Source organism: Brachionichthys hirsutus, chromosome 6 (genome assembly GCF_040956055.1).
Source record: "Brachionichthys hirsutus isolate HB-005 chromosome 6, CSIRO-AGI_Bhir_v1, whole genome shotgun sequence".
NCBI lineage: Eukaryota > Metazoa > Chordata > Actinopteri > Lophiiformes > Brachionichthyidae > Brachionichthys > Brachionichthys hirsutus.
Window position 1 is genome coordinate 7210520 of NC_090902.1, and position 24926 is coordinate 7235445.

At 42.9% G+C, this 24926-nt stretch overlaps 1 protein-coding gene across 1 annotated transcript in view; it reads left to right on the forward strand.

The window, feature by feature from the left end:
• dock2-like (dedicator of cytokinesis protein 2) overlaps positions 1-24926 on the forward strand; it is a 67517-nt gene that overhangs the window by 40018 nt on the left and 2573 nt on the right. Inside the window, exons 27-45 of the mRNA XM_068740507.1 lie at positions 13166-13264; positions 13353-13447; positions 14154-14232; positions 14311-14411; positions 14694-14752; positions 15071-15219; positions 15327-15412; positions 16034-16190; positions 17888-17928; positions 19217-19307; positions 19731-19841; positions 20122-20211; positions 21176-21280; positions 21769-21910; positions 22063-22144; positions 22323-22407; positions 22928-23014; positions 23846-24022; positions 24487-24570. Of these exons, the coding sequence (XP_068596608.1) occupies positions 13166-13264; positions 13353-13447; positions 14154-14232; positions 14311-14411; positions 14694-14752; positions 15071-15219; positions 15327-15412; positions 16034-16190; positions 17888-17928; positions 19217-19307; positions 19731-19841; positions 20122-20211; positions 21176-21280; positions 21769-21910; positions 22063-22144; positions 22323-22407; positions 22928-23014; positions 23846-24022; positions 24487-24570 (1920 nt within the window). The remainder of the gene's footprint in view (positions 1-13165; positions 13265-13352; positions 13448-14153; positions 14233-14310; positions 14412-14693; positions 14753-15070; positions 15220-15326; positions 15413-16033; positions 16191-17887; positions 17929-19216; positions 19308-19730; positions 19842-20121; positions 20212-21175; positions 21281-21768; positions 21911-22062; positions 22145-22322; positions 22408-22927; positions 23015-23845; positions 24023-24486; positions 24571-24926) is intronic.

Genomic DNA, 24926 nt, shown 5'->3' on the forward strand with positions numbered 1-24926 from the left:
TGCTTGCATATGAGTTTTACAAGGCAGAATGTGGTTTACAAATGATTTGCTCTCCTTTTTTGTGTCGTCCTTGAGTTTAATCCGCTGTTTATCAGCATCCGTGGTCTCCTGGGTGTTTTTGGTTTGTGCTGCGGGCGAGTCCGGTTGGGAGCGAGTGGGTTGAGGAGAGTTTTTTGGTGGGAGTGGTGGTGCGATGGTAGATTGAGGGTCACTCTGCAAGGAAGACGCTGGCGGTTTGGTTGTGATGCAGATCGGCGTGTATTTATGCTCATCAGTGTGTTGGATTGTGGAACGGTCGCACTGGTGTTCCTCGCTCGACTGCGACGCTGCTGTTTCTGCAGCAGGCGTGCGTGTTTGTGGCGTATGTGCGTTGGCTGTTGTGTCTGCGTTGTTGTGTGTGTCTGTTGTTTGTGTGGCTGAGTCCTTGTAATCTGTAAACTCTGCGGAATGCGGCCTTGTCTGCTGCTTTGACTCTTTTGTCCTGCTTCCAGTTTGCGACGCGTGATTGGGATGTGAACTGCGTGTCTTCGGTATGGTGTGTGACAGGTGAGGCCTCTGAGTAGTCTTTACTGACGTGCGCCTCGAGGTGTTTGCGGTGACTGTGTTTTTGGTCTGGGGGTCCAGAGCAGACTGTTTCCTTGACTGGTTCAGAGCTGTCTGCTGCGGATTGGGTAAAGTCTGGCTGCTCGTTATGTGATCGACGGCCCCCCTCCTGCGACATGCACCTGTGCACGGTGTAACCTGCGATCGCCTCCTCCCGCATGTCTCGCACAGAGGGGCGGGGGAAGTTGTCATCACTCGACAGGGTCGTGGTGGGGTGGCGTGCACAGTTGTGCAGACGCTTCCTGTCTTTAATACGGAGCGATGACCCTCCACACGGAGTGACTGCACCCTCATCCTCTCGTGCGATGACTCCTTACTGTCTGCCGCCTCAGCGCAAACCCCTCCCATGACATCAGAGGCTACCACACTGCCATTGGTGTACCGAGCAATCCTTTTAGCTCTTGCGTCCTTTGGATTTGTCCCAGTAGATTTAATCTGGCAATAGACGCCGCTGCCTGACCCCTGTGACCCCATGTCGTCCTGCGCCAGGCTGTTGATCTCGTTCTGAGATGTCTCCTTGAACACTGGCAGACTGTCGCTGTCACTTTTGATCACGCCAACTTTCTGCACTGCAGTCATTTTGTCTGCTGCCACGGCGATTGGTTGCTTTACATTGCTTGACTGGCTGCAGTTTCGTTTGATGGCGGGGAGAGTCCGGAGCCCGGGAGATGTTTGCACTCCAACACTGCACAGCGGACCCCATCGCCCTCCCGCCAGGGGAACCCCTAGCGCAGGCACTGGATTTGTTGGGTCAGCCACTCTTCTTCCCATAATCCTGTGCAGTCTGGGTCAGCCCCCGGAGGAGCTGAACAAGATGGAGCCAAGTGATGGCATCCAGATTATATCCAATTGAGAGTGGGAATTTGACCAGCTTTTCTTTTACTCGGATAAATTTGTGATATTGTGAGGCGGAGTAACAGTTTGTTCCTCGGAAACGAGGACATTCAAGGAGGCCTTATACTCCTAATGTCCTCCAGTTAACGGCATTCTGACTACTTCTGAATGGACTTCACTTGTTCGGCTTTTTTGTGCCCACTGGCCTGCAGATGATGAGTTGGATAGATTCTGAGGAGAAAAGAAAGAGGCAATAAATTATAGAAGTAACTGAAGAAAGCAAGAAAGAGTCAAACTGGCAAGAGGACAAAGTCATTAGGTACGTAAAGGAGCATCTAAAAGCTTTGGCCTCGACATGGAAGCACACGATGACGAGATCGATAGAAATTTATCAACCTCTTTTTAGAACAGCAGGTTGGATTAGAGTCGGAGGCAAAAGGTCACATTAAGCTTTCTCTTAAAGGAATAGCGGCTGGACATCTTAAGGGGAAATAGAATATGTCTCCATCAAACTTGAATTGGTCTGTAATTCTTGACACATTTCAGGTGACGTTTTTATTGTATGCAAACTGCTTAATGGATCTGCATCTTTCACAGATATCCATTTCCCGATTTTCACTTTGGTAGATTATTTCCTACACAATACTAATATTTATAGTTGGTTGACACCTTATACATTTTCTTTTCATTTTTTTTTTATCACTGGAGCTGAGAGAGAAGCAAAGTTAGTCTTTTGATCGTTGTCACTTCACATTACTAGAATTGCCTCACATGACTTCAAAGTTACTCCATGAATCTTTTAGTAGATGATAAAATTGAGGGAAGATGACATTATATTTCCTCCTTAGGAAGATGTTGGCAGGCAACATCAAAGAAAAAAGGACGATTTATATATGGCATGAAAGTTGGAATATGTAGAATGAAAGTTCTGTAATCGCTGAATATTTGGACTGAAAGCTGGAATAAATGGACTTCAACTTTGATACATGAAACATTTAACATATAAAGTACATGCAACGAGAGTTTCATCATAAACAATTAACGTTTATTCAAATCTAAGTGTATTCAAGATGTAAAATGAAATGTTGAAGTGATAGCCATGTGGATGGGGTGACTTTATAAACCAGCTAGATAGTCCGAGGCTCGGATCTCGGCCTGAGATCCAGCGGCTTCCTGTGAGCTCCGCTGCATTTGTCCTCCACAGTGACACAGTAAATCATTTTCTGAAGCAACATGGTTTCACAGAATATTGTTTGTAGTATTATGTTGACATGTTTGCTCGGGTTTGGACCGTCTGTCCAGAACTTGTCATTCCGGCATTCCTGTCATTCCCCCCCTCCCTCATAAAAAAACCAGAACCCTGGTTTGGTGTGAAACCAAATATTTCAGATATTTCCGTGGAAACCATTGTCTTGTAGCTCGCCTCACAACCTTCGGTGATTCTGTGTGTGTGTGTGTGTGTGTGTGTGTCCTCCATGTAGCTCTATATTTAATCTTGCTTTCTCTCCTACATCACACCTTTGGCTTTGTAAAATGACTCTGGAGGGGAAGGGGAGGAAACCGTTTCCGCTGGGGGCATGAAGGGGACGCGAATGCAGGTGAAGGGATAAGCAGGAGAGATCAGATGAAGGAGAACTATCTCAGATTAGATGAACGGGTTGTCTGTGTGTGCGTTAGAGGATGGGATGTAAAGGCCCATTTTCCAAAAAGATAAAATCTCTAGAAATGTTTGATAGTGTGTGTTTGAAGAATCAAGAGAGAGGCATTGAACAGAGGGATACGTGAAGGCATGAAAGGATGAGAAACAAGGAGGTCTGGAAGCTGCACAGGCCACTTGCTAATCAATAACCACTGCAAGGGTCTGACACACACACATACACACACACACACACACACACACAAACACTAAAATATGTATATACATGCAATGAGTTTAATTTGCCAGTTGGTGGGTTGAGCTGTTCAAGAATTTGATGACAGCCTCATCAAGGTTTTGTGTGTGTGTGTGTGTGTGTGCGCGCCACTGAGTGCAGACCCGTTTCTGCGCTGTGCTAACAGAGCACTGAAGCTCCTGCGACTCGAGTCCTCTGTTGTTTCAAGGTGAAGCTCATTTGTCAGCAGCCCATTGACGGGCCCTGCTTGCGTTTTGGGGAAAGTGAGATTGGCTTTACTTCTCACTCACTGTCTCTCACCCACTCATCACCACAGCAGAACAAACACAGCACTTTATCTCCATCCATTGAGACAAGCCACCCACTGCATTTTGGGTAGTGTAGTTATCTCCCCCCCCCCTTTGCTCTGGGCTCAAAGCAACAAAATAAAACTTATCTGATTGTGTATTTAACATTTTACATACCGTTTCAGGAACTTTTATGTATCATTATCACTCTTTTTTAGATTATACAAACCATTAAAACTGTAATTTAACAGACTATTCTGTCTGGAGCACTAAATGCCAGAATTCATCACTATTTATTACAACAATGGTACTTGGCAGAAAAAGGCTCTGCCCTTGAATGCACTCCCCTGTGACTTTGAATTATTATGGAAAACATTCTCTGTTTTTACTATTTTACTATTCTATGGGTGTGTATTGTGGTAACACAAGATGAAACAGACTTTCAGGACAACTTTCTCAGGCATCTGTTGATGAGTATTTAAATGCAGGAGGACGATGGAGCGATGTTAGCAAAAGTTGCTACCACGATTTGCTCGGTAAGAATGAGAGCTTTCCGATTAAGATCTCTTCCCTGAAAATGACTGCTGATAATCAGCAGATGTCTGTCAGACAGGTCGGCTGGAACCATCAGCTCATTACAGTCCTCACAGTTTCACCTGGAAGGATGTGATGATAAGAAGAAAGCCATTGGAATTAGTTTGAATCCTTCCTCAGAAGACGTTTGGCTTTAGAAATAAAAGCCAGGTTCTGTTTGACTTCTAATGTGAAATTAAGATTCACGTCATGAGTATAAACTGCATCAGTATTTTCAACAACAGTAAAATCTATTTGGATTTGGTTCATTTCTGCATGTGAATTAATAGCGTGCTGCATTGCAGATGCATGCCCATTTGATCATTTTTATTTTACTTTAATAATTGGTCACAAGCTTTATTTTGTCCTCATGGTATAACATTTATCACGATCGCTATTGGAAGGATCCAATAGCGATCGTCAAGGCGAAAATGAAGCTTCTTCCGCTCTCTGCAGCCTGTTTTGCGCTTTAATTGGCCGCAAGTGTATCTTCAGGGGCAGAGCACTTTAAACAGTATCTCCACCGAAGAGTCAGAAGGCACAGAGAGAAATGTATGCATCACAAAAAGGAAGCAATTCAGCAAAAGCAGCACAAGTGTGGCTCTTTGAAGCATCGCTTTGTCTCATCAAAGTTGCACGTAAGGTGTGATGCACCAACAAATTGTTCCTTCATTGTTGTCATGCACAGCCAAGGCGAGAAAGATAAAATAAATTGTTCATGTAAATGTGGTATTACATTATTAAAAATGCAGTGTGCATATTTTCGGATTCCAAACTTGGGAACATTGTTCTGCAGACTGTTGCGCCCTCTGCTCGTGGGTAAATGTGGGCTCCAGTCTGGCTCACTGTTGGTGCCATCCTTATGAATATTTCACTTTGCTCTCAACATGAATGAGGATCGGGATTCTGAGTTTAGTGTTAATTTCCTGGAGCTCACAGTGAGGTAGATAAGACAAGTAATTTAAGCCAACACTGAGAGCCCATGCTGGTTTAGCGTGTGCACATATATTTGGAAACAGCGTTTCATAGTGTTCATTAAACCAGGCCTTGCTTTATTCATTATTAGCCCTCCGCAGTAGACCAGGGCCTCATTTGGATTTTGCATGCGGGAACCTGGCTAGTAGCTTTGTAAGCCCGATAGGCAAGTTCGGCGTTGAAAGGAAAATTATTGCTGACCAATTTAGGCAAAGCTTGATGGACAAGTGTTGCGTTAATTTGCACTTCCACACATAAAACGTAAATAATCAAAGACTAGGGCGGCACGGTGGCGTAGTGGTCAGCACTGCCGCCTCACTGCGGGTTCCAGTCCTATCTGTGCGGAGTTTGTATGTTCTCCCCATGTCCGTGTGGGTTTTCTCTGAGTTCTCTAGTTTCCTTTCCTGAGTGTGTGTGTGTGTGTGTGGTGTGTGTGTGTGTGGTTGTCTTTCTCTCAGTGGCCCCGTGATGAGCTGGCAATGTGGGGAAAAAGAAAATCTATTTTATGTTAGAAGGTGGAAATTGTTTTAGGACCTTATATTTATTTGTGAAGGGGATCCATAGGACTCAATTCACATAAATACTCTTCCAGTAGCCCTGACATGCTGATTTTGTTTTAGGCTTATTGGGGTAAGCAAAGTGCCTGTGCCAAAAATAAATCTATTATAATATATATTCAAAATGTTGAATATACAATTACAAAACTTCATCAACTCCAGTGTCACTCAACCTGAGCAATCAGAAGAGAGTTCACAATACAATCCTGTTAGAATTCCTCACCGTGATACACAGGAAATCAATGTTTTAATTAACCGCAGCTTTCACTACAGGTGACATCACTTTCTGTCTTTAGCCAAATTATGCAATAACACTTCATTCCTTGTGTCTGAACACCAGAGCAGCATTTCTGCGGTGGTGAATGCATTTCTTTCTAGTGTTGATGGAACATTATGCCTTTGACAGGTGCATAGAATCTAATAGACGGAACCTGGTTCTGGTTCTGCACTTTCTCAGCTGGTTCCATGTCTCTGCCATTCTCTATTACTGTGACCTAATACATATTTCAAATATGAAATTGTTTCAGTGGGAAAATAGCCAATAATCAAATTAAATAAAATAGAAAATGCTGCTCAGCTTTATATTCATTGATATATTTGTCTGTACTAAGAAACATATTTTAGTGTAACACAGTTAGATATAAATGTTGTGTAAGAGCTAAGTGCACGGGTCACGTTTATCCGCACTGTTGTAGCATACCCGCATATATTCATACCTCCCTCCGACACACACACACACAAACACACGCAGGAGCAGAATTAGTGTATAGGAAACGGGTTATTGGAGTATAATCCCATACTAAAGCTACAGAAGCTGTTCTGATTGGTTTAGGCAACGCACACTCATACATAAGTAAATCAGCAGAAAGATTTGTCACAGGCAAGAAAGACTAATATGATGAAGAAACACTGCAAACACTCCACACATGTGAAGGTTCTGTTCTTCAGCGCACAGAACGTCATTCTTTAATCGAATAATATTACAGTGTAAAAAGGGACAGCATGGATCCACTCTTAGTTTTGATTCTGTGTTCACACGCGTTTTTGGAACAAACAGGCATGTATTGTTGCTCTAAGTAGTTTTCCTGCTTGTACTTATTAAAGCCAGCAGGCTGCTGCTTTTTGTCATTAGCGGCGTTCAAATTATTGCTCACTTGGTACTTCCTTCTATACAATCTTTATTACGTCCATTGGTATTCTGCCCAGTACCTTGAATCCTGAATGAGCTGCTGTTGGCTACAACTAGAAAAAATACCTGTGAGGAAATTACAGAGCGCCTTCACCAAAAGAAGAAAACATTTCCGGATTTAATTGTCCGCCTGAAATGCACACGCTTGCTGTCTGGGCATGGTCTTATGTTTTGTCTTGCATCCTTTTCTCCAGCACTTACCTTTTCTTATTCTCCTTTTTGGTCTGCATGCTCCTGCTCCCATCTGTTCTCGGTGTCTCTCTCTCATGTCTTAGTCCTTTAGTCCTCAATAGCACTCTCACCAGACTTGTTCTCTACCGCTCCATCCGTCTCCTCTGATGCTGCTGATCCTTGCATGCTCGCAGAGCACAGTGATCCTCCCCCCTCCCTCCCTCCATCTACCTCTCTCTCTCCCTCTTTCAGTTTCAGTACTGTTCTTTCCATCTTCTAATACTCGCTCCAGTTTTTTGTACCGACTTCCGCGCTATTGATCTTTTATAGTCTTTAACTTTACTATCACTGTCACTGTCTTTTATTATCTCAGCCTCTATTTCTGTCTTTTTACAGGGTAATCCAATGCCATGCCCTGGCGTGTGCATGTGTGTGTGTGTGTGTGCACTGACCCTGGCATGGTGGTACAGGCTCAGTGTAACTTTTGGAGCATGAAAGCATCTCCTCTCTGGAGTCGAGCCAGAACCCAAACAGACCACACACAGAAACCGACTCTCGGTTTTGCTCTCTCTGTGTGTGACTCTACCGTTACCCCTGTCTGTCTGCCTGTCCTCCTGTCTGTCCTGTTCTGTCGCTTTCTCTCTAAGGGGGCGCCTCTCCTCCTGTTATCTTTTTTTTTTTGTCACTGTGCTCCTGTGCCTTTGCCCCACTTTAGCATCGCTTGCCATTCTTTCCCCTTATTTCATCTTCATCTCGCAGCCTCCTCCCACCCTCCCTCCACCACATTTGCATTATTCCTCTACTCTTATTCATTCCACCTGAGGATGTTCACTTCTTCTTTGAGACACAAAGTGAGATGAATTATAGAGAAACTGAGATTAAATGCTACCTAACTTCAGATTCTAATTAAGCTTAAAGCTTTGGTTGAAACACTTTTTGTCTTCAGGGCACTCTGGGAGGTTAAACTAATTTCCTCATTGGTCATGCGTCAGGAAAGACGGGAGTATTTATTAACTTATTTTTTAGGCAAGCTTAGCATTTTGAGTTTTAAGTCAGACTTGGACTAGTTTTAATTAAATAATGGTAAGTTTGATGCCAGAATTAGTAATTACAAAATAGATGTAGAACTTCTGAGAAATAAGGTTGAGTGTGTGTGTCTGTGGGTGTGTGTGTGTGCTTGCATTCTCTGAGTAGCATCTCAAAAATACCCAGCAATGCATGTCCCTGCTGCAAAATGGTTGGCTCACATCGCATTGTGTTTCAATTGACCTCTGGTGAGACAAGCAAAGACGGGTGTGTGTGTGACCGTGTAAATTTGTGCACATTACATAAGCAGACATGGTGCAGAAGTCCTTAGAAAAACAGTAGAGCGGTGAACACAAATATACACCATGAATGAGACAGTCTTAGTAATTACAATTTGGACCTTGCAATTACAAACATGTAATTATGTCTCCTCCCCTGTCCTCGGACGCAATGATCTGCTTTCTAAACAATAGTGTCCATGTTTACATGTGTATACACACCCATGTTGTTTCTCCCTCTCTGCCTCAGATGAACACGCAGTCACATCACCCTGACAAATGCAGAGCTCTAATTACACCTCTGCACAATTCGTCTATTTCATCCCCCTCAACTTCCTCTCCCCTCAGCCTCCAAGTGTGGGAAAAACAAGTACAACTGTGTGTGTGTGTGTGTGTGTTTGTTTATAAGAGAAGAGGCGTCAGAGATGAGTGTGTGTCTGTACAGCAAGGAAAGCTGTAGGCAACCAGTGAGACGGTGTTTTCTGGATGTTCCATTTTTACAAAGTGGTGAAGCATCACAGTTGAGAGCAGAGTAATGACGTTCCACCTCAGGGAGAAGCCATCAAAGGACGAAAGAGAGTCGAGGAAGCCATGCTTTGGAGAAAGCCAGAATATGGGCCCGAAATAAATGCTGGAAACCTGAGCTGATATTGAGTTGTCATTATTATCAAAATGTTTTGCTCCCTGACTTTTTATATTCTTGTCTTCAAAACGGGCTAAAAATCTTGGATATTTGCCCTTTCATACTCAAGACCACCAGAATAGTTGCCAAAATTACCCACATATACCTGAACCCCCCCCCCCATATACTCACGAGAGACAATTGTCCAACGTGCCAGAAGCATTTCTTTGTGCCTCTTACACAGATTAAACCCTCACACCTTAATTATTCAAATTAGCACTGTGAACATTAATGCTTTAATGCTCTGTCTTCATTTAGAGTGAATTATGTGTTAATTATATTTCATAGCATCAATTGTGTTGAACTATTTATCACACAGGGTATCTCTTTGGGATAATTAAAGAAAGAATTCAATTTTGGGGGACATAAAGGGAGTTGATGCCCATTTTGAAAGAAAAAAAAATTGGCACAGTCTTTCTCTCAATTGAAAGTTTAATTTAAAAGTATGTCCTCGCTTTGACCAATTGTTTGTTGCAGAAAAGGTTGGTGAGCTTCAGGGGGGGATATCATTGTGCTGCTTATCTGACGATAAAAGGTTTGGGTGCTACAATCACTGAGACAGCTCCCGGCACACCTATCTTCCAATCTGGGGTTATGGCAGAGGAGGGAGTGATAACAACAGAAGAGCCGCAAGCAAGAAGGCAGGAAGGGCTGCTGCTCGACGGTGAAAAGATTTAGGTGTAATGTTCTCTACACCGCTCGCCTTGGCCTCCGTGGAAATGATGTGAGCAAGAATTAATAAGGCTAAGACAACAGTGAAGAATTTACACGAGGCTAATTACACAACGGCAGCTGTTATTGATGTAGGTCAGCTTTGAGAGCTGCACCCTCAGAGACCCAGCATTTTTGTCTTTTATGTGAGGGGTACGGAGGATCATTACTGGCAGATAGCAGGTCATCAGACGAGGCCACAGAGAGGCGGCCAAACCCAGGCACCCCGGACATTAATTTCAGCCGCAGCTCAGCAGAGTGTTTTTGTTTTTAATCATGAATCTGCTACAACTTTGAGATCATAAAGCACAGAAGACCGTTGTCCACGCTGCCTTTCTTTCTTTAGAACATGATCTATTTCTAAGCACTTTTACTGTGTCTCCAGTTTGTGTCATCATCTTTGAATTAGCTACCGACTTCCCACTAGTCACCTTTAATAACTCCCTGTTGCTCACCCAAATAATACAGCATCAAAACAAATGTAAACATGTGTACGGTTGTTCCCACGCCCAGCTATCCTTGCATATATTATGTATCATTCATTGTTGGAGCAAATGCTTGCACAGATACTAGTTTCTATTCAGAGTTGGCGCATGGTCCCACCAACTGTTAAAGTAATACTTTAATACTTTAAAAGGTAAGAAACGTAATCCGGTTCTATTTGACTGCTTTTTACACAAGATAGCATCTTCACAAACCGGGAATAACCAAATGCTCTGCTTTAACTGCCAACGAGTGTTTAGATGACTTTTGCAGTGAGGACTTTGTACTGACCCCCCCCCCCCCCCCCCCCCCCCCCCCCCCAGGACCTCCAGGGATTAACTGAGCACAGTGAATGCATCATGACGCTGCTGCCTGTGGGGAGACACTGCAGACTGACATGAACGTTCCATTGTCCCTAACGAGGCTTACATTTGCTGTTACGCAGGTGCATGTTCATCACTGTGATGCAACTCTGAAATTAAAGCTGTTAATGGATTATTAATGACAGTGTCCAGAGTGACAGTCTGGGTAGATAAATGGGGGAAAAGCAAAGTATGGAGGAGGAGGATGAGGAGGAGGAGGGGGAGGAGGAAGAGGAAGGGCGAGAAATCCCAGACCTCGCAGCATCTGTGTCCCGTTTTGTCACTAATCTCTTTGCTGTTGTGTAACGGTATTGCATCAAGTCCAGACACCACCCCCCCCCTCTCTCTCTCTCACACACACACACTCCACCCCCCCATAAACCCACTCTCACTGCAATCAATAGTTTTATTGATATTCCAACACGTCACTTGTGTCTTTGCGCGTAATGCAACGTGTTAATGAAACACATTAGAATGTGAAGACAGTTGATGCTTTGATATTTTGCTCCTGGATCATCATGAATTTGTGTGTTTTAGATTGTTGTGATGTGTTAGACTCCAACATATAAACACAGCAAATGTGAAACCTAATTCCAAAAGAGTAGTTAGTTAGTCAGTTAGTTTGTCTTCATAATCTTGTTACTGATTAACCATTTCACACCCGGAAGTAGATTCAAGATTCAAGATACTTTATTGTCATTATGCGAGCATAATAAAATCGTGAGAAGGCCCACGGCTTAAGGCACACATCATAACAAACTAAATTCTCTCTCTTAAGAAACAATATATATACACACAGAGAGAGTGAGAATCACAGGCAGTAGTGCAAAATGGCAACAGCAGCAACAGGGCCGGCAGTACAAGTGAGGAGAAGGAGTAGAGCTCCTGAGTACATCTGTCACAGTATCAGTCTCTCACTACGCAATTATGGTGTTTTCTATTTTTCTATATTTCACATTTCTGTACTCAGATTTAAGTGCCTTGTCTGTTTTGCTTAAGTAAATTTAACAATTCATTTTAGTGACTGCTACTTGCAGGACTTATTCATTGCTTAAGTTCAACACTGAATATGAATGAAGAGCAAGAGGGGGAGAAGGAAAGAGATATTAAAGAAGGGAGTGGGCTGACAGGTTCTCTGGTTTGATTGCACTGCATGGAGACGGCTGATTAAAGGATGGGGGTGGCTATGCATCCAAATAATATACACCATCCTGAACATAGACAAACATGTCTATGTGTGGCTTAGAATGTTTTATTATTAATATGCAGGGAAGCACACACGCACACACACACACACACAATGTTCATTTTGGTCAGGTGACGCTGTCACCACATCAGATGACATTCATCTTTCATCACCAATTAGTCATCCGTCATCCTCCATTGCTGTCTTCGTGTTTCCCATTCTGCTGCCGGCTCTGGAGGAGGATTTCATTGGAACCCTGGCAGACACACGGGCATCTGCTACTCTGGAGACTTTGTGAGCTTCATTACAGTAATTAAGCACAACAGAGAGAACGATCAGCCAATGTTGATCGTACCAGAAGACCAAAAATAACAGCTCACTGCGGTTCGTTTCAGGTTTCCAGGTGGTCATTTTGTTAGCTGGACAGGAAGAGAGTAGAATCCAGTGACACAGAGGTCAGATGTCAGATCGGTGGAGTCGACGGACGAGATGGAAGTGGTTTCATTAGATTACACTGCTTGTACTAATTCATATTTTAGCACTTGAATTGTTTGATTGATTAAGGATTGTAATATATGCACACTATTTTTACATTCATACCATCGGTTGTTTCTATTCTCTCTGGTCCTCAGTTTGGTTTTTGACCTTCACTCCTCACTTTCTTCTCTCCCTCTAATGAGTCTCTAATGAGTTTAACAAAACCCTGAATTTTAGTTTCACTCAGCTCCAGCCGTTTCTGTTAACCACCGTAAGTGCATTTATAAATATGTCTAAAGCCGTATTCAGACTATCTGTCTTGCTTTCACAGACAGAATCTGTCCTTTAGTTTAGTTTTCTATCTCTCGTTCTCTGGTTGTGTTTGTGCTCACACAGTTGTTTGTGTGTTTGTATATGCATATTTCTATGGCTGTATATTTGTATGTCTGTATTAAACAATATTTTTGCTTGCATACGTTAGCGATTCATATTGTTGATGTTTTCATATGTGTCCCATGGTTACATTTGTTCCCTATAATTAGAGTTATGTGCGAGTAATGTTGGCGAAGTGGCTTGTTGCACTTTCCAAATAACACGACAATGTTCCCTTCTCCGACAGCAACACTTTCACTCCAGGTAAAGTAGGTGGTGTCAGGATGTCGCTGTTGTTTGGTCTTAAATTATGTTTCAAATTACCAGATGACTGGAGCCGTTTCCTTTCACGCGGACTTCAGAAAGCACACCCCCAGATTACCTGAATATATTTGAATGACTTTGGTTTGAGAGTTATAGCAATCAATTTCAGGGCAGCTGCATGGTGGTTGAACAGTGATGGCGTGTCTCTCTCTCTCTCTCTCTCTCTTTACTTTATCTGTGTAGTCCAGAGTCGTAGCATGCATGACAGCAATCCTCAGTCAGATGGAGGATCGGCACTATGCTACGTACATAGAAACGTTCTGTGGGACCTCAGATCTTGTGGTAGGCAACACACACACACAGAGACACTTTTTTAAATCTGTACTGAGTGAAGATAGTTACACTCTCTCTCTTAATATTTTCACTGCAGGATTTCCTGATGGAATCATTCCTACTTTTCAAGGACCTGATTGGGAAACATGTGTATCCCTCTGACTGGATGGCCATGATCATGGTACAGAACAGGTACCATACAAGTGTGAACATACATATACAGATGTGTGTGTGTGTGTGTGTGTGTGTGTGTGTGTGTGTGTGACCTGATGAAGCAAAAGCAAAACATATTTTTGTGATGTAAGCTCGAGGCGACAGCTGTGCGAGAGGAAGAGAAGAGGCATATCAGCACAAGTGAAGGTAGCACAGAGAGGACAGACTGATAAGGAGTCTGCAGTCCGGCGGTGGAAAAGAGACATGCATGCAGAGAGAGAGAGAGAGGGAGAAAGACAACAAAAGGAGGCGAGGGAGAAGGTGTGGCTGTCGACTCTGGATAATGATGACAGATAGAAGGTGCTGGGGTTGAAAGACGGCACAGATTTCTGCTTCATTTAAGAAATGCACAGTCACGCCTCGCTGCTGCACCTGCGTGCCGTGTGAAGTCGGCGTCATGCTCTGTCATTGTGGCAGATCTTTAAATCTGACGTAATATTACAGCTTTCTTTGAAATAGCGGTTGTACAGTCAGAAGCTATGCAGCAGCAGTCGAAGCTTGAACTCCGAGGCAAACTACAAGTAACTGGCATTCATGGTCACCGACAGATTCTTCTTTCTTTCGTACTTTTTCCGTCATGGTTCTTTTATTTATTATGTGTGCATTCTCAGCAGTTAGCTGTGTTTTGTCACGCTGGTTGCAGTTTCATTTGACATGGATTGGATTTGTTGCTGTATTCTGTCAGAGTGTTCCTGCGAGCCATCAATACCTACGCAGACACCATGAACCAAAAGTTCCTCAATAATGAGGATTTTGAGGTGCAGGTAAGTTTCTCTATCTACACGTGCATGCTTTGTCTCGTACTGCGTTCAACGTGGATTTCTCTCTGTGACCCCGTCTAGTTATGGAACAACTACTTCCACTTGGCTGTGGCTTTTATTACCCAGGAATCCCTGCAACTTCAGAATTTCTCACCAACTAAGAGGAACAAGATTCTGGCCAAGTGAGAGAGAGAGGCCATATAATTTCCATAATTACCGCACATTCATTCTATTTTTCTATTGAAACTCTCAGTGATTTATGATCTTCTGCAGTTTGCATCTACTGCCCGTAGATAGGCATCCAATTTAGCTCTGCTTGGGCAGATTAGAGCAGCATTATCTTGTCAGCTGCACTTTTCAAGTTGTGACGGCAACATGGTGGTATTGATCCAGCTTTTGTTTCCAAATTAAACAATGTGTTTTCCCTTTTTGTTTTTGTGTGCTTCTCTCACTTCTCATTTCAGATACGGAGATATGAGAAGGCTCATTGGCTTTGCTATACGTGATATGTGGTACAAACTAGGTACGGAAATAGGTTTTATATATATATATATGTATGTATATGTATTTGGATGAAGGGGTGTCTTCACTTTCATTCAGTTTGTTATCAGTGCAGCCGGATCATGAAGGTGTTGTCAGTACCATTACAGTGTAATATAATATATCAGTCTTCCACAAATTTTACATTCAAATGTATTCTGAAGATGAGCTACTGCCGAAAGGAAAAAATATATATACAAAGTTCGAATATTGGAGGCAGACCTGTTGGAACAGGTGACCGTTGGAGATGAGTCAGATATGATTTTGCCTCTCTTTCTCATTTTGTGGGTGGGTCATCCAGGTACTCATAAGATCTGTTTCATCCCTGGCATGGTGGGGCCCATCCTGGAGATGACTTTAATTCCAGAAGAGGAGCTGCGTCGGGCCACCATTCCTATCTTCTTTGACATGATCGTTTGTGAGAATGGCCACTTCGGAAACTTCCACAAGGTAGAGCATCATGCAAACAGAATGCAGTCATAGTTATGAGAAGATTTGCATTTGTGTACGTAAATAAAAATATGAGACAACTTTACTCTCTCTCTCTCTCTCTGCAGTTTGAGAATGAGATCATTCTGAAACTGGACCACGAGGTAGAGGGTGGAGGAGGAGACGAGCGATACATGCAACTACTGGAGACCATGTAAGCTTGCACGCTCATCCTCAAAAGTTAACTTTGCTTCTGTTCAGTTTAGTCGTTCATTATCGCAGACAGGAAACTTGGCTTACAGTCAGGAGTGCAAGATAAATCAACAACACAAGTGCAGACAAGAAACTCTCTGCAATATAGTTTCAAATGAAATGCACAGAATACATACATTCTACAAGGCTACCTCTCAAATGCCAAAAGTACATGTGCAATCTTTAGCAGGGATATTTTATGTTCAAATCCTGCAGTTATGGTGCAGGAAACAAGACCTTAGATATTTATCACACTTGAAATGAGGTATTCCAGATCACTGGTCTGAAGCATTCCAAACTCAAGCTGAGGCAGGTGGTCTGTGCCTTCCAATAAGCAGCACACATGGTCAGAGCATAGTCTAGACTCTAGATAACCGTCAGTGGGACACAATCATCTCCACACACCTTCCCACTATGGCTCAGGTTCTTTTTTACCCTTTTGATTTCTATCCCCGATGCTCAGGAAGCAACACCAACCTAACCACATACTCTATAAATAACTGATAAAATGCGTTCTCCTCTGCATTAAAACTTTGAAATGTCACTGATCTCTCAGATTAACTTGTGATTGCATGTCTGCCAGCCTGCTGGACTGTGCTGCTGAGAAACCCACGCTGAGTCCACAGGTGCAACACTTTGTCGCCTTGGTGAAGGGACTTCTCATTCGTCTCCTTGATTACCGCACCGTGATGAGCGACGACAGCCGCAACAACCGCATGAGCTGCACCGTCAACCTCCTGGTACGTCCCGTTGCCATTGAAGGCTTAACTCGCTGACCTCTTCTTCCAATGTACCGGTACTTTCATTTTGGGGCTTTTCACATGCAGTCAGCACAACGCAAGCGTTCACGCGTTCTCTGTATGGCTACAGCTAGTGCATGAGCAGGAACGGCATGACGATCCTGTAAGACTTTCCTCCACAAGAGCATCATGATTTTAGTTTTGCCAAAATGCTCTGTTTCATAATCTCCTATATTTTGTCAAAGTAGCGCATGTCGTCATTAATCTTTGTATATTAACACTTGTGTGTATTGTGAATAACGTAGTCTACCTTGCGGCAGCAAGAACCAACTTCTCTCAGAGCGCACACCCTCCAATAAGAGAACTATTAAATGAGATACTCATGTAAACTGGGGGGGTATGCTCCATCGAGACCTTGGTTAATATTTTCCATACCAGAGACCCCTGATTGCAGAGTCCATCATGAAACCCAGATTATATCTCATCCTCATGCCAAATATTCATATACTCCACATTGAATTTGTTTGGTAATTAATCTGAAGGAAAAGATTCATTTCCATGTCCAGTCTATCGCTGTTTGCAGCGGATTGCATCAGCTGCTGTCTGTTCCTCATACTTGTTCTGAAATCTTCTCCGAATCAGGTCCTCCCCAGCGGTATCCTCGGGTTTAGTTGGGAATCAAAGCAAACCACCGCACGATCGTCTTCAGAGGAGATTAAATCATAGCGCTCCTCCTCTGAATTCCCTCTAACTTAGTTTTATGCCACTGCTGATGTTTTCTACTTTGTAGATATTTTAGAGGTACAAATATTTAGTGAGATAATTTAATGTTGAGTTGATCTGATTCTGTATGTATTATATAATGGGGGTTCCCTCCCTGAGGAGGGGAGGCTGATGGCATTAGGCAGTGGTATTTGTCCTTTAGCCTGAAGCAGTTTTCCACTAGTTATTCTCTTTTATTCGTCTAGCCAACTAAAGAAAATTGAATGTGCGGGGAGGCGGGCTCTGGTGGGCTCTTGAAACATTACTCCACCCACACCCCAACAAATATAATTCTGAACATGCATATTATCTTAAAGTATCCGCTGATCATTTTGACCTTTCCCTTCGGGGACACTTTCAGCTGTACACAAAAGCTTGTTGGTATAGCAGATATTCTCATATAGGATATTGACATGACTGTGGATGACTGATCAACCGCCTCATCGTGCGTTGCTTTGGGGAAAGACATGTGACCTCCGTGTCGATGGGAAATTAAGCTTCCCTGAGTTAAAATGCACCCATGCAAACAAAAATTTATCAGACCACTGCCAAAATAAACAAACAAACCCAACTTGAAGGCTTTATTTTTTTCTTTTGCATTTTTGTCTCTGGGTGAGTTCATGCTCGTATCAGTTCATTCCACTCCTCTGTCCTCTCTAGATGGCATTACATTTCATTAACTCGTAGTTTAAGATGCTGCACTAATGAACGTGCATGCATGCATTCCCACACATTAATACACACAAGCAATCAGAAGCTTAACATACATAACACACACACAACCATGTTTACACCGATGACAGGAAAGCTAAGCCACAGCACAGCTCAGTCCAGAATTATTTTCAAAACATTTGACCAATGCGTGCACACACACATACACACACACACGCACACACACAAACCCTCAGCCTGATTCTGCTTTCTGGTTTTTGCAGAACTTTTACAAGGACATCAATCGTGAAGGGATGTATATCAGGTATTTATGTGCAGCAATTTAAATAGTATACTGTAAATGTGTGTGTGTTGTCTGTACATCTGACTGTGTGTCCACACGTCTCTCTCTCTCTCTCTGTGTGTGTGTGAGTGTGAGAGAGACTCCATAATCTGACAAGGGATTATAAAACTCCCAGTGAATTAATGTCAAAATCCACAGGATCAGCTCTTTGTCTGACTGGAGGGGATGGGCATAAGGAAGGGAGAAGTGGAGCAATCTGGGAATGTAGGATGATGGCAGGAGTGAGAGGAGGGCACGGCAAGGTCCCAAAGTGCATATTTGGTTATGTTTTATGGACCTAATTAGTTATCTCAATGTGTGAATATGAGCTCAACGCTCTGTAATTGTTCAGATGCCTCCATTTGTCCTGTGTAGATTATGGGAATAATGGAATCAATCGCTCAGTGTTTAATGGTAGCAACCAATAAATTCAAATAGACATCTATTCACATCTCGATTCAGTGATAAGAGTAATTGCCATGCATGGACCTGACCTACTCCACAGAACACTAAGAGTACAAAGTGCTCTGGAATATAAATTCTAGGCTCAGCCATTTATACATATGTTCATACACTGGAACAGCCATCAGGAACAATTTGTGGTTCACTACAAGGTCTCCCAAGGTCACGCCAGTCAAAGGGGCAGTAGTGGATAGTAGTGGTTTTCGAGAGCAGCCGAGGTGTCAGATGACCATAAAATAGTAACGTGATTGCTGCATATGATTTTATCCCTAATGTCATCCAAATGTGCAAAAGCTAAACGTTTTAATTCAATGAGAGAGAATGTAAGAGTCAGCGAGACGGAATGACTGATCTCATCCATAAAGTCTGGGCATACAGGTGATTGTTCACTTTGCAACCTCTGCTCCTTTACTTTATTTTCTCCATCGAGAGGGAGTCTGAACCCAAACAAGGAAGAACCAATAACAGTCCCAGTTCGCTCTAGATCAGCATTTAAGAACATTATTGGGCTACAAAATACTTGTAAATCCATTAAATACATGAACTTCACGATTGTTTTTGTGAGCTTGGTGTTGTATATGGTGTGTGTGTGTGTGTGATTAAGAGACAGATTCAATGAGATGGTGATAAATGTGTTATAAACCCATCTGCAGGTCTTCAAGTTGCCAAACAGTGACATCTAGTGGAGCAAAGTGAAGGTTGCATGTTAAATTTAATCTGATATCTGTGACAGTAAGTGTATGTGTACATGTGTGTATGCATGTGTTTGTGTGTGTGTGTGTGTTTCTGTGAATCCGTTTGTGTTCAGATACCTTTACAAGCTGAGGGACCTTCACTTGGAGGGTGAAAATTACACTGAGGCGGCATACACACTGCTCCTCCACTCTCGCCTGCTCAAGGTAGGACACTTGCACAAAAACACATGCACACACACACGCACGAAGCATGGTATATATTAGCCATTGTAGCTTGACCACTATGGCGATTGATTCAGTGTGTGTTACATGCCAGGGTGTGATTGATCTCTTATATCTTTTTTGGGGGGACTCTTAGAGTCTCAGAGAGCCCCCCCTGCCTCGTGTTGCTGCACATAGAAAACAGTTCCAATAATATGTCCCTTTTTGTTTGGTTCCTAAATTAGCTTGGGTGTAATGGATGTGGTGGACGTTTGTCTCATTTATATGATAAATGAGCATTGGGCTACAAGTTTTCATTTGAGCTCAGTTTTGGATTAATATTTATTCATTCCGGCAAAGAAGCCCGAAGCCTAATTTTTTGGCCTCTCTTTGGTGTCTTTCTTTCCCCTACTGGCTCAATTCCAGTGGTTGGACGACATATGCAGCCCCCAGTTTGAGTCCCACGGCTCACAGACCCAGCGGCAGCTGAAAGAGACGCTCTACGACACCATCATTGACTACTTTGACAAGGGCAAGGTCAGATCTGTTTTCACGCTTCACAGAGTAATGTCATGATTTGAAATGTTTGCGAGACGGTCTCAGAGTCTTATGTTGTCGTGCTCAATTTGTGTTCTCCATGAGTGCTTTGTTTTCTTTGAACCAGCTATAAATATTTCCACCTCTCTCTCAAGAGACCTTGAAACAGAAATGTTCACAAGATGAATTCCCACCTCGACGGTGGCTGCCAGTTTATGAGCAGATGGAGTAACGAAGGACACTTCTTGTCTTTCCTTGTGTTTGTGCTTTGTGTGTTCAGATGTGGGAAGAGGCCATCACTCTGTGCAAGGAGTTGGCAGAGCAGTACGAAAATGAGATCTTTGACTACGAATTGCTCAGCAAGAGACTGGTAATGCTCTATCTCGAACCGCCGTGCTGTGTCTTCTGTGTGAAATAGCTTTGTCTGTAATACCCGAAACGCTGACTCCACTAAAATGATGATCTCACCTTCCCTACTGCATTTTTCCTCTCGGCATTCTTTCCACAATTCCCTTAATAGATGTTATGAATGTTCTTTAGTGCAAGGGGATATTTAAAGGAAAAGAAAAATAATTCAGGCAATTTATTCACTTTGGTTTTTCGTAGCAGCAGAGCTGTAAGTCACTTCTAGAGCAGCGGCTGTTTGATGAAGCCGTGCTCGATTTACCGTTTGGCAGTCGGCCTTACGCAGCTAAACTGTGATATAACTCTGCATTTCGGTCTGTAAATGGCACAAAGTAATCAATTTGCTTAAATCTCAAACTGTACTGGTGTCAGTGAAGCTAAATCATACCTGCATGATCAGTGATAAAGCGCGGCCTTGCTTACAAATGGAAACTTCCACCGCGCTCATGACCCCAAAGGTCCTGACACCGGAGCTTTAGCCTCAACTCACCATTTTTACACTCTTCCCCATATCACACTTTATTTGTTCACCTCGGTTTTGCAAGGCAGCAGAGGTCATTCCCTCCTCATCCAAATGGTAACTTGTCCTTTAGAACCTCCTTATCCTCCGTCTCCCCTTCACTCGACTCTTCTTCCCCCCCTCCAGCCCAAAGAGACTTCCAGTTTTTTCCAATGATTGAAAAATGTCTCTCTTTGTGAGAGTGCAGCAGTGGCAAGCTCGACTAATGCGGAATTGATGGGCTTATATAAACGACAGGCATTGCTCTTAGATGGTGGGCGCTATATATCTATATATTTCCACATTTCCTCCCCTCAGAGTCCGAGAGCTCTGCTGAGTGGAAGTTTGTCATTGACATGAGCTGGTAGCTGGTAGCACGGCTGCAGCTGCTCGTCCTGCGAGTCTGGACACTCCTTCTGTCTCTGTGCAGGAAAAACAAGCCAAGTTCTATGAGAACATCATGAAGATCTTGAGGCCAAAGCCGGACTACTTTGCCGTGGGCTACTACGGACAGAGCTACCCTCCATTCCTCAGGGTTTGTTCTTCTTACAGTTAAACAGTAGTAATAGTATTTTAAATATATATATATATATATAACACTTTGGTAGGAGTACAAGTTAACACAAATGAGTTCCCTTCCTGGAGCAAATCAGTCCTAAAACTTTGTTCTTCCTTAAATGCACTGAGCCGAAGCTACAGTGGGCAAGTTTCCAAACACACCGCCGGCATGGCAGAATGAGACATGAAGAGCTTCAATGGAATCCTGTGGATCTGTGTGTGTGTATTTCTGTAATGTGCACAATAATCCACTTTTAATAGCTCATTCATTCATTAGCCTTCTTAATCTGCTTTGGAAAGGAGTCTACAGCACATTTTCAGGGGAACAGGGCAGTGATTTGAGGCTAATTATTAAATAATGATGCACTAATAATTGAATATGGATGTAACTGAAACAATTATGTTTTGTGCAAGAAAGACACCAAAGGGCAGAATAAGTTTCCAGTGTTGATTACATGGTTTCAGAACAAGGTGTTTATCCACCGGGGCAAAGAGTATGAACGCAGAGAGGAATTCCAGAACCAGCTGATGAGCCAGTTCCCCAGCGCCGTCCGCCTCAACATCACCACCATGCCGGGAGACGAGATCAGGAACTCTCCACTTCAGTGTATCCTTCAGACTGCAAAATGCAAACCAACAAATGGAAGCGGCAATGTAAACGATATCCGTAGTTTACAGCGACTGTGAAGCGCCGCCTTCCCACGCGCTCAGGGCTGCGCTCCATCCTGTAGCGCTTCATTCCTCAGTGATCGGAACCAGACATCCAGTGTTTCACAGTGAAGCCAGTCCTTGAGATTCCTCCTCGCCTGAACAACAAGCCTGTTCCTGACCAGATTATCAAGTCAGTCCACAGCTCTTTTAAGTCACCATGTGTTCTTTAAGTAAACAGGAATATCTAGGAAATATTCTTTGGAGCATAGCCTTTTCTGACAACATCACTCTTTTTTTTGAAGTTTTTCTTTTTTCCATGTCCTTTGTTTGACTTTCGCTTCTGTTTCCTTTGTCTTCCAACAAATCAGCTTTTACAAGTCCAACTACGTGCAGCGTTTTCACTATTCCAGACCTGTGAGGAAAGGACCTGTGGACCCAAACAATGAGTTTGCAGTAAGTTTGTTTTGTCTATGAAAGTACTAATTAAATATATCACTGAATTTGACCATAAACATTTTTTTTCCCTTCTTGTTATCAGCCTGAAAAAAATCTAGTGGCCTACGACCCAATTTAGTCAAAGCATATATTTATTGACAGCATTTTAAACTACTCAACATAATTTTAAAGGTTGCATACAAGTTTGACACTGAACCTGAGTCTATGGCTGAAATAGAGGGTTTTGCTGGGGCTGCTTCAGACCAATGTCCCCTCACTGCTGATTGGAGGGGTTTGACAGGAAGAAGAGCCACAGAGTGATTTGTCTACAACCGGCAATATGCTGACCAAACAGACAGGACTCCTCTGCACCCCCTACCATTGTTCGTAGTATTTGAGTCCAGCCTGTGTGTCTTTAAACCCACCTCTGAACAAGCACGACACGCTTTCCTGTGAATGGGACTTTAATACCTGCTGATGTGGTATCTTGTTATGAGTATCTAACTGATCCTTCCTCCCGTTCATCTCCGGGCTTTAGTCGATGTGGATTGAACGCACGACCTTCACCACTGTGTATAAGCTGCCCGGGATCCTGCGCTGGTTTGAGGCTACTGACATGAAACATGTGAGTCTGTAGAGCATGATTCCAAGACGTGATTGACATGTACGTGTTTGGTGTTCAGATTCAGTGGAACAACGTCCCTCACCATCGCCAATAGGATTCATTTTCATCCTCACTTTTTTTACGTTTGCTAAGACGCCATTTGTCTGTTTGTTTGTTTGTTTGTGTTTTAGCAGGATTACAGAAAAACACCTACCGGTACATGAATCTTGATGAAAAAGAATCTGAAGATGGGTCTTGGTCCAAATAGATGCATTTGATTCACTCACCAAAAATCATAGTCATAAAGGGGTCCGATATGAACTATCATGCAAAATGTCTCTGGGTCTGATCCAGAATGAGGTCAGGAAAACATATTAACATTGAAAACCCCATTTAGGGATTCAGAAATCAGTTAAAAATGCTCTGAACTCTGATTCACTTTTGCTTTTCATGGTTGGTGTATAAAGATACCGAGAACTATTTGTAACCTCTTGATGATGATGATCCAGATCACCATGTGTGTATCCAATCAGGAGGGGAATGAGCTGCTTGGCGGAGGTCTGCGCCCTCTTTATGTTTGTCGATAGTCATTAGTTTTCAAAACCGCTATGTCCGTTACCGGGTCGCGGGCCGTGCTGGAGACTATCGCAGAAGTCAACAGGCGAGAGACAGTGCACACCCTGGACAAGCCGCCAGTTCATCGGAGGGCCACGCACAGACAGACAATCATTCACACCTATTATTTTTTTAGTTTATTTATTTTTATTTTTTACTGTAGCTTGAATAATTCCCTTATCCCCGACCCCTTGGTCCCATCGTCCTTCAATTTTCTATGTTTCTCACTCTGTCCAGACGACCTTGTCTCCACTTGAGAATGCCATAGAGACTATGGAGTCCACCAATGAGAAGATTTTGACCATGATCAACCAATATCAGACTGACTGGAGCCTTCCCATCAACCCTCTGTCCATGCTGCTCAACGGGATCGTGGACCCAGCTGTCATGGGTGGCTTTGCCAAGTATGAAAAGGTAAACTGCAAAGAAAATATTTTCGTGCCACAGCCCTCCATTTCTTCTTATGATTGTGATTATGTGGGACGAGGTGAATACTCAGCATGTCCCCGGTTACACTTCCAGTTCCCACTCATTGTGACTGTGTGTGGAATTTTAAACAGCAGCCTGACAGTGATTCCCCACCTTAGTACTTTTTATTTTATTTTGTTGTTATGACTGAATGTTTCGTTTTGAAGCATGATATTAATTTCTCATGATGAATACAATGATATTCAGTGTAACTTCTGGATGCTGTGAAATCTACCATATTACATTAAAGCTGTTAAACATCTTAAAGTCCACTGTATTCATAGCAGTGAACATTATTTGCATTCACCGTCACAATTATTCATCTTTATAAAATACAGCATTATTTGTGAAAGTGATTTGAAAGTGGGTGGAAAAGCCACGCCATAACTTTTTGATAATCCCTCTATCAGGCATTTTTTACTGAAGAATACTCCCAGCAGCATCATGAAGACGAAGACAAACTGCTGCGCCTCAAGGACCTCATCGCATGGCAGGTAGTGAGAACAATAACACACACGCCATTAAACGTGTGTACCGTAGTTGTTTACCATGTGTTTTAACACATGTGTAAAACATTGATACCAGTACTAGGCATACTTCCATCATAATCTCAGGTGTTTTTAAAAACATAAAGATCATGCATGGCTCCACAAAAATGCTCTTCACACTCGCACCTCAATCTTATCAGCATGGAGGACATGAATTTAAATATTAGGGAGTATTTCTTTGGATTATAACGATGCCGTATCCATAGCGTAGTAAATAAAAAATACTGTATATGAAAATGATTATCTTGATTTGTATGCACAGCCCTTTCTGGCTGAGTCTCTGATGACCAGTCGCCAGTGAA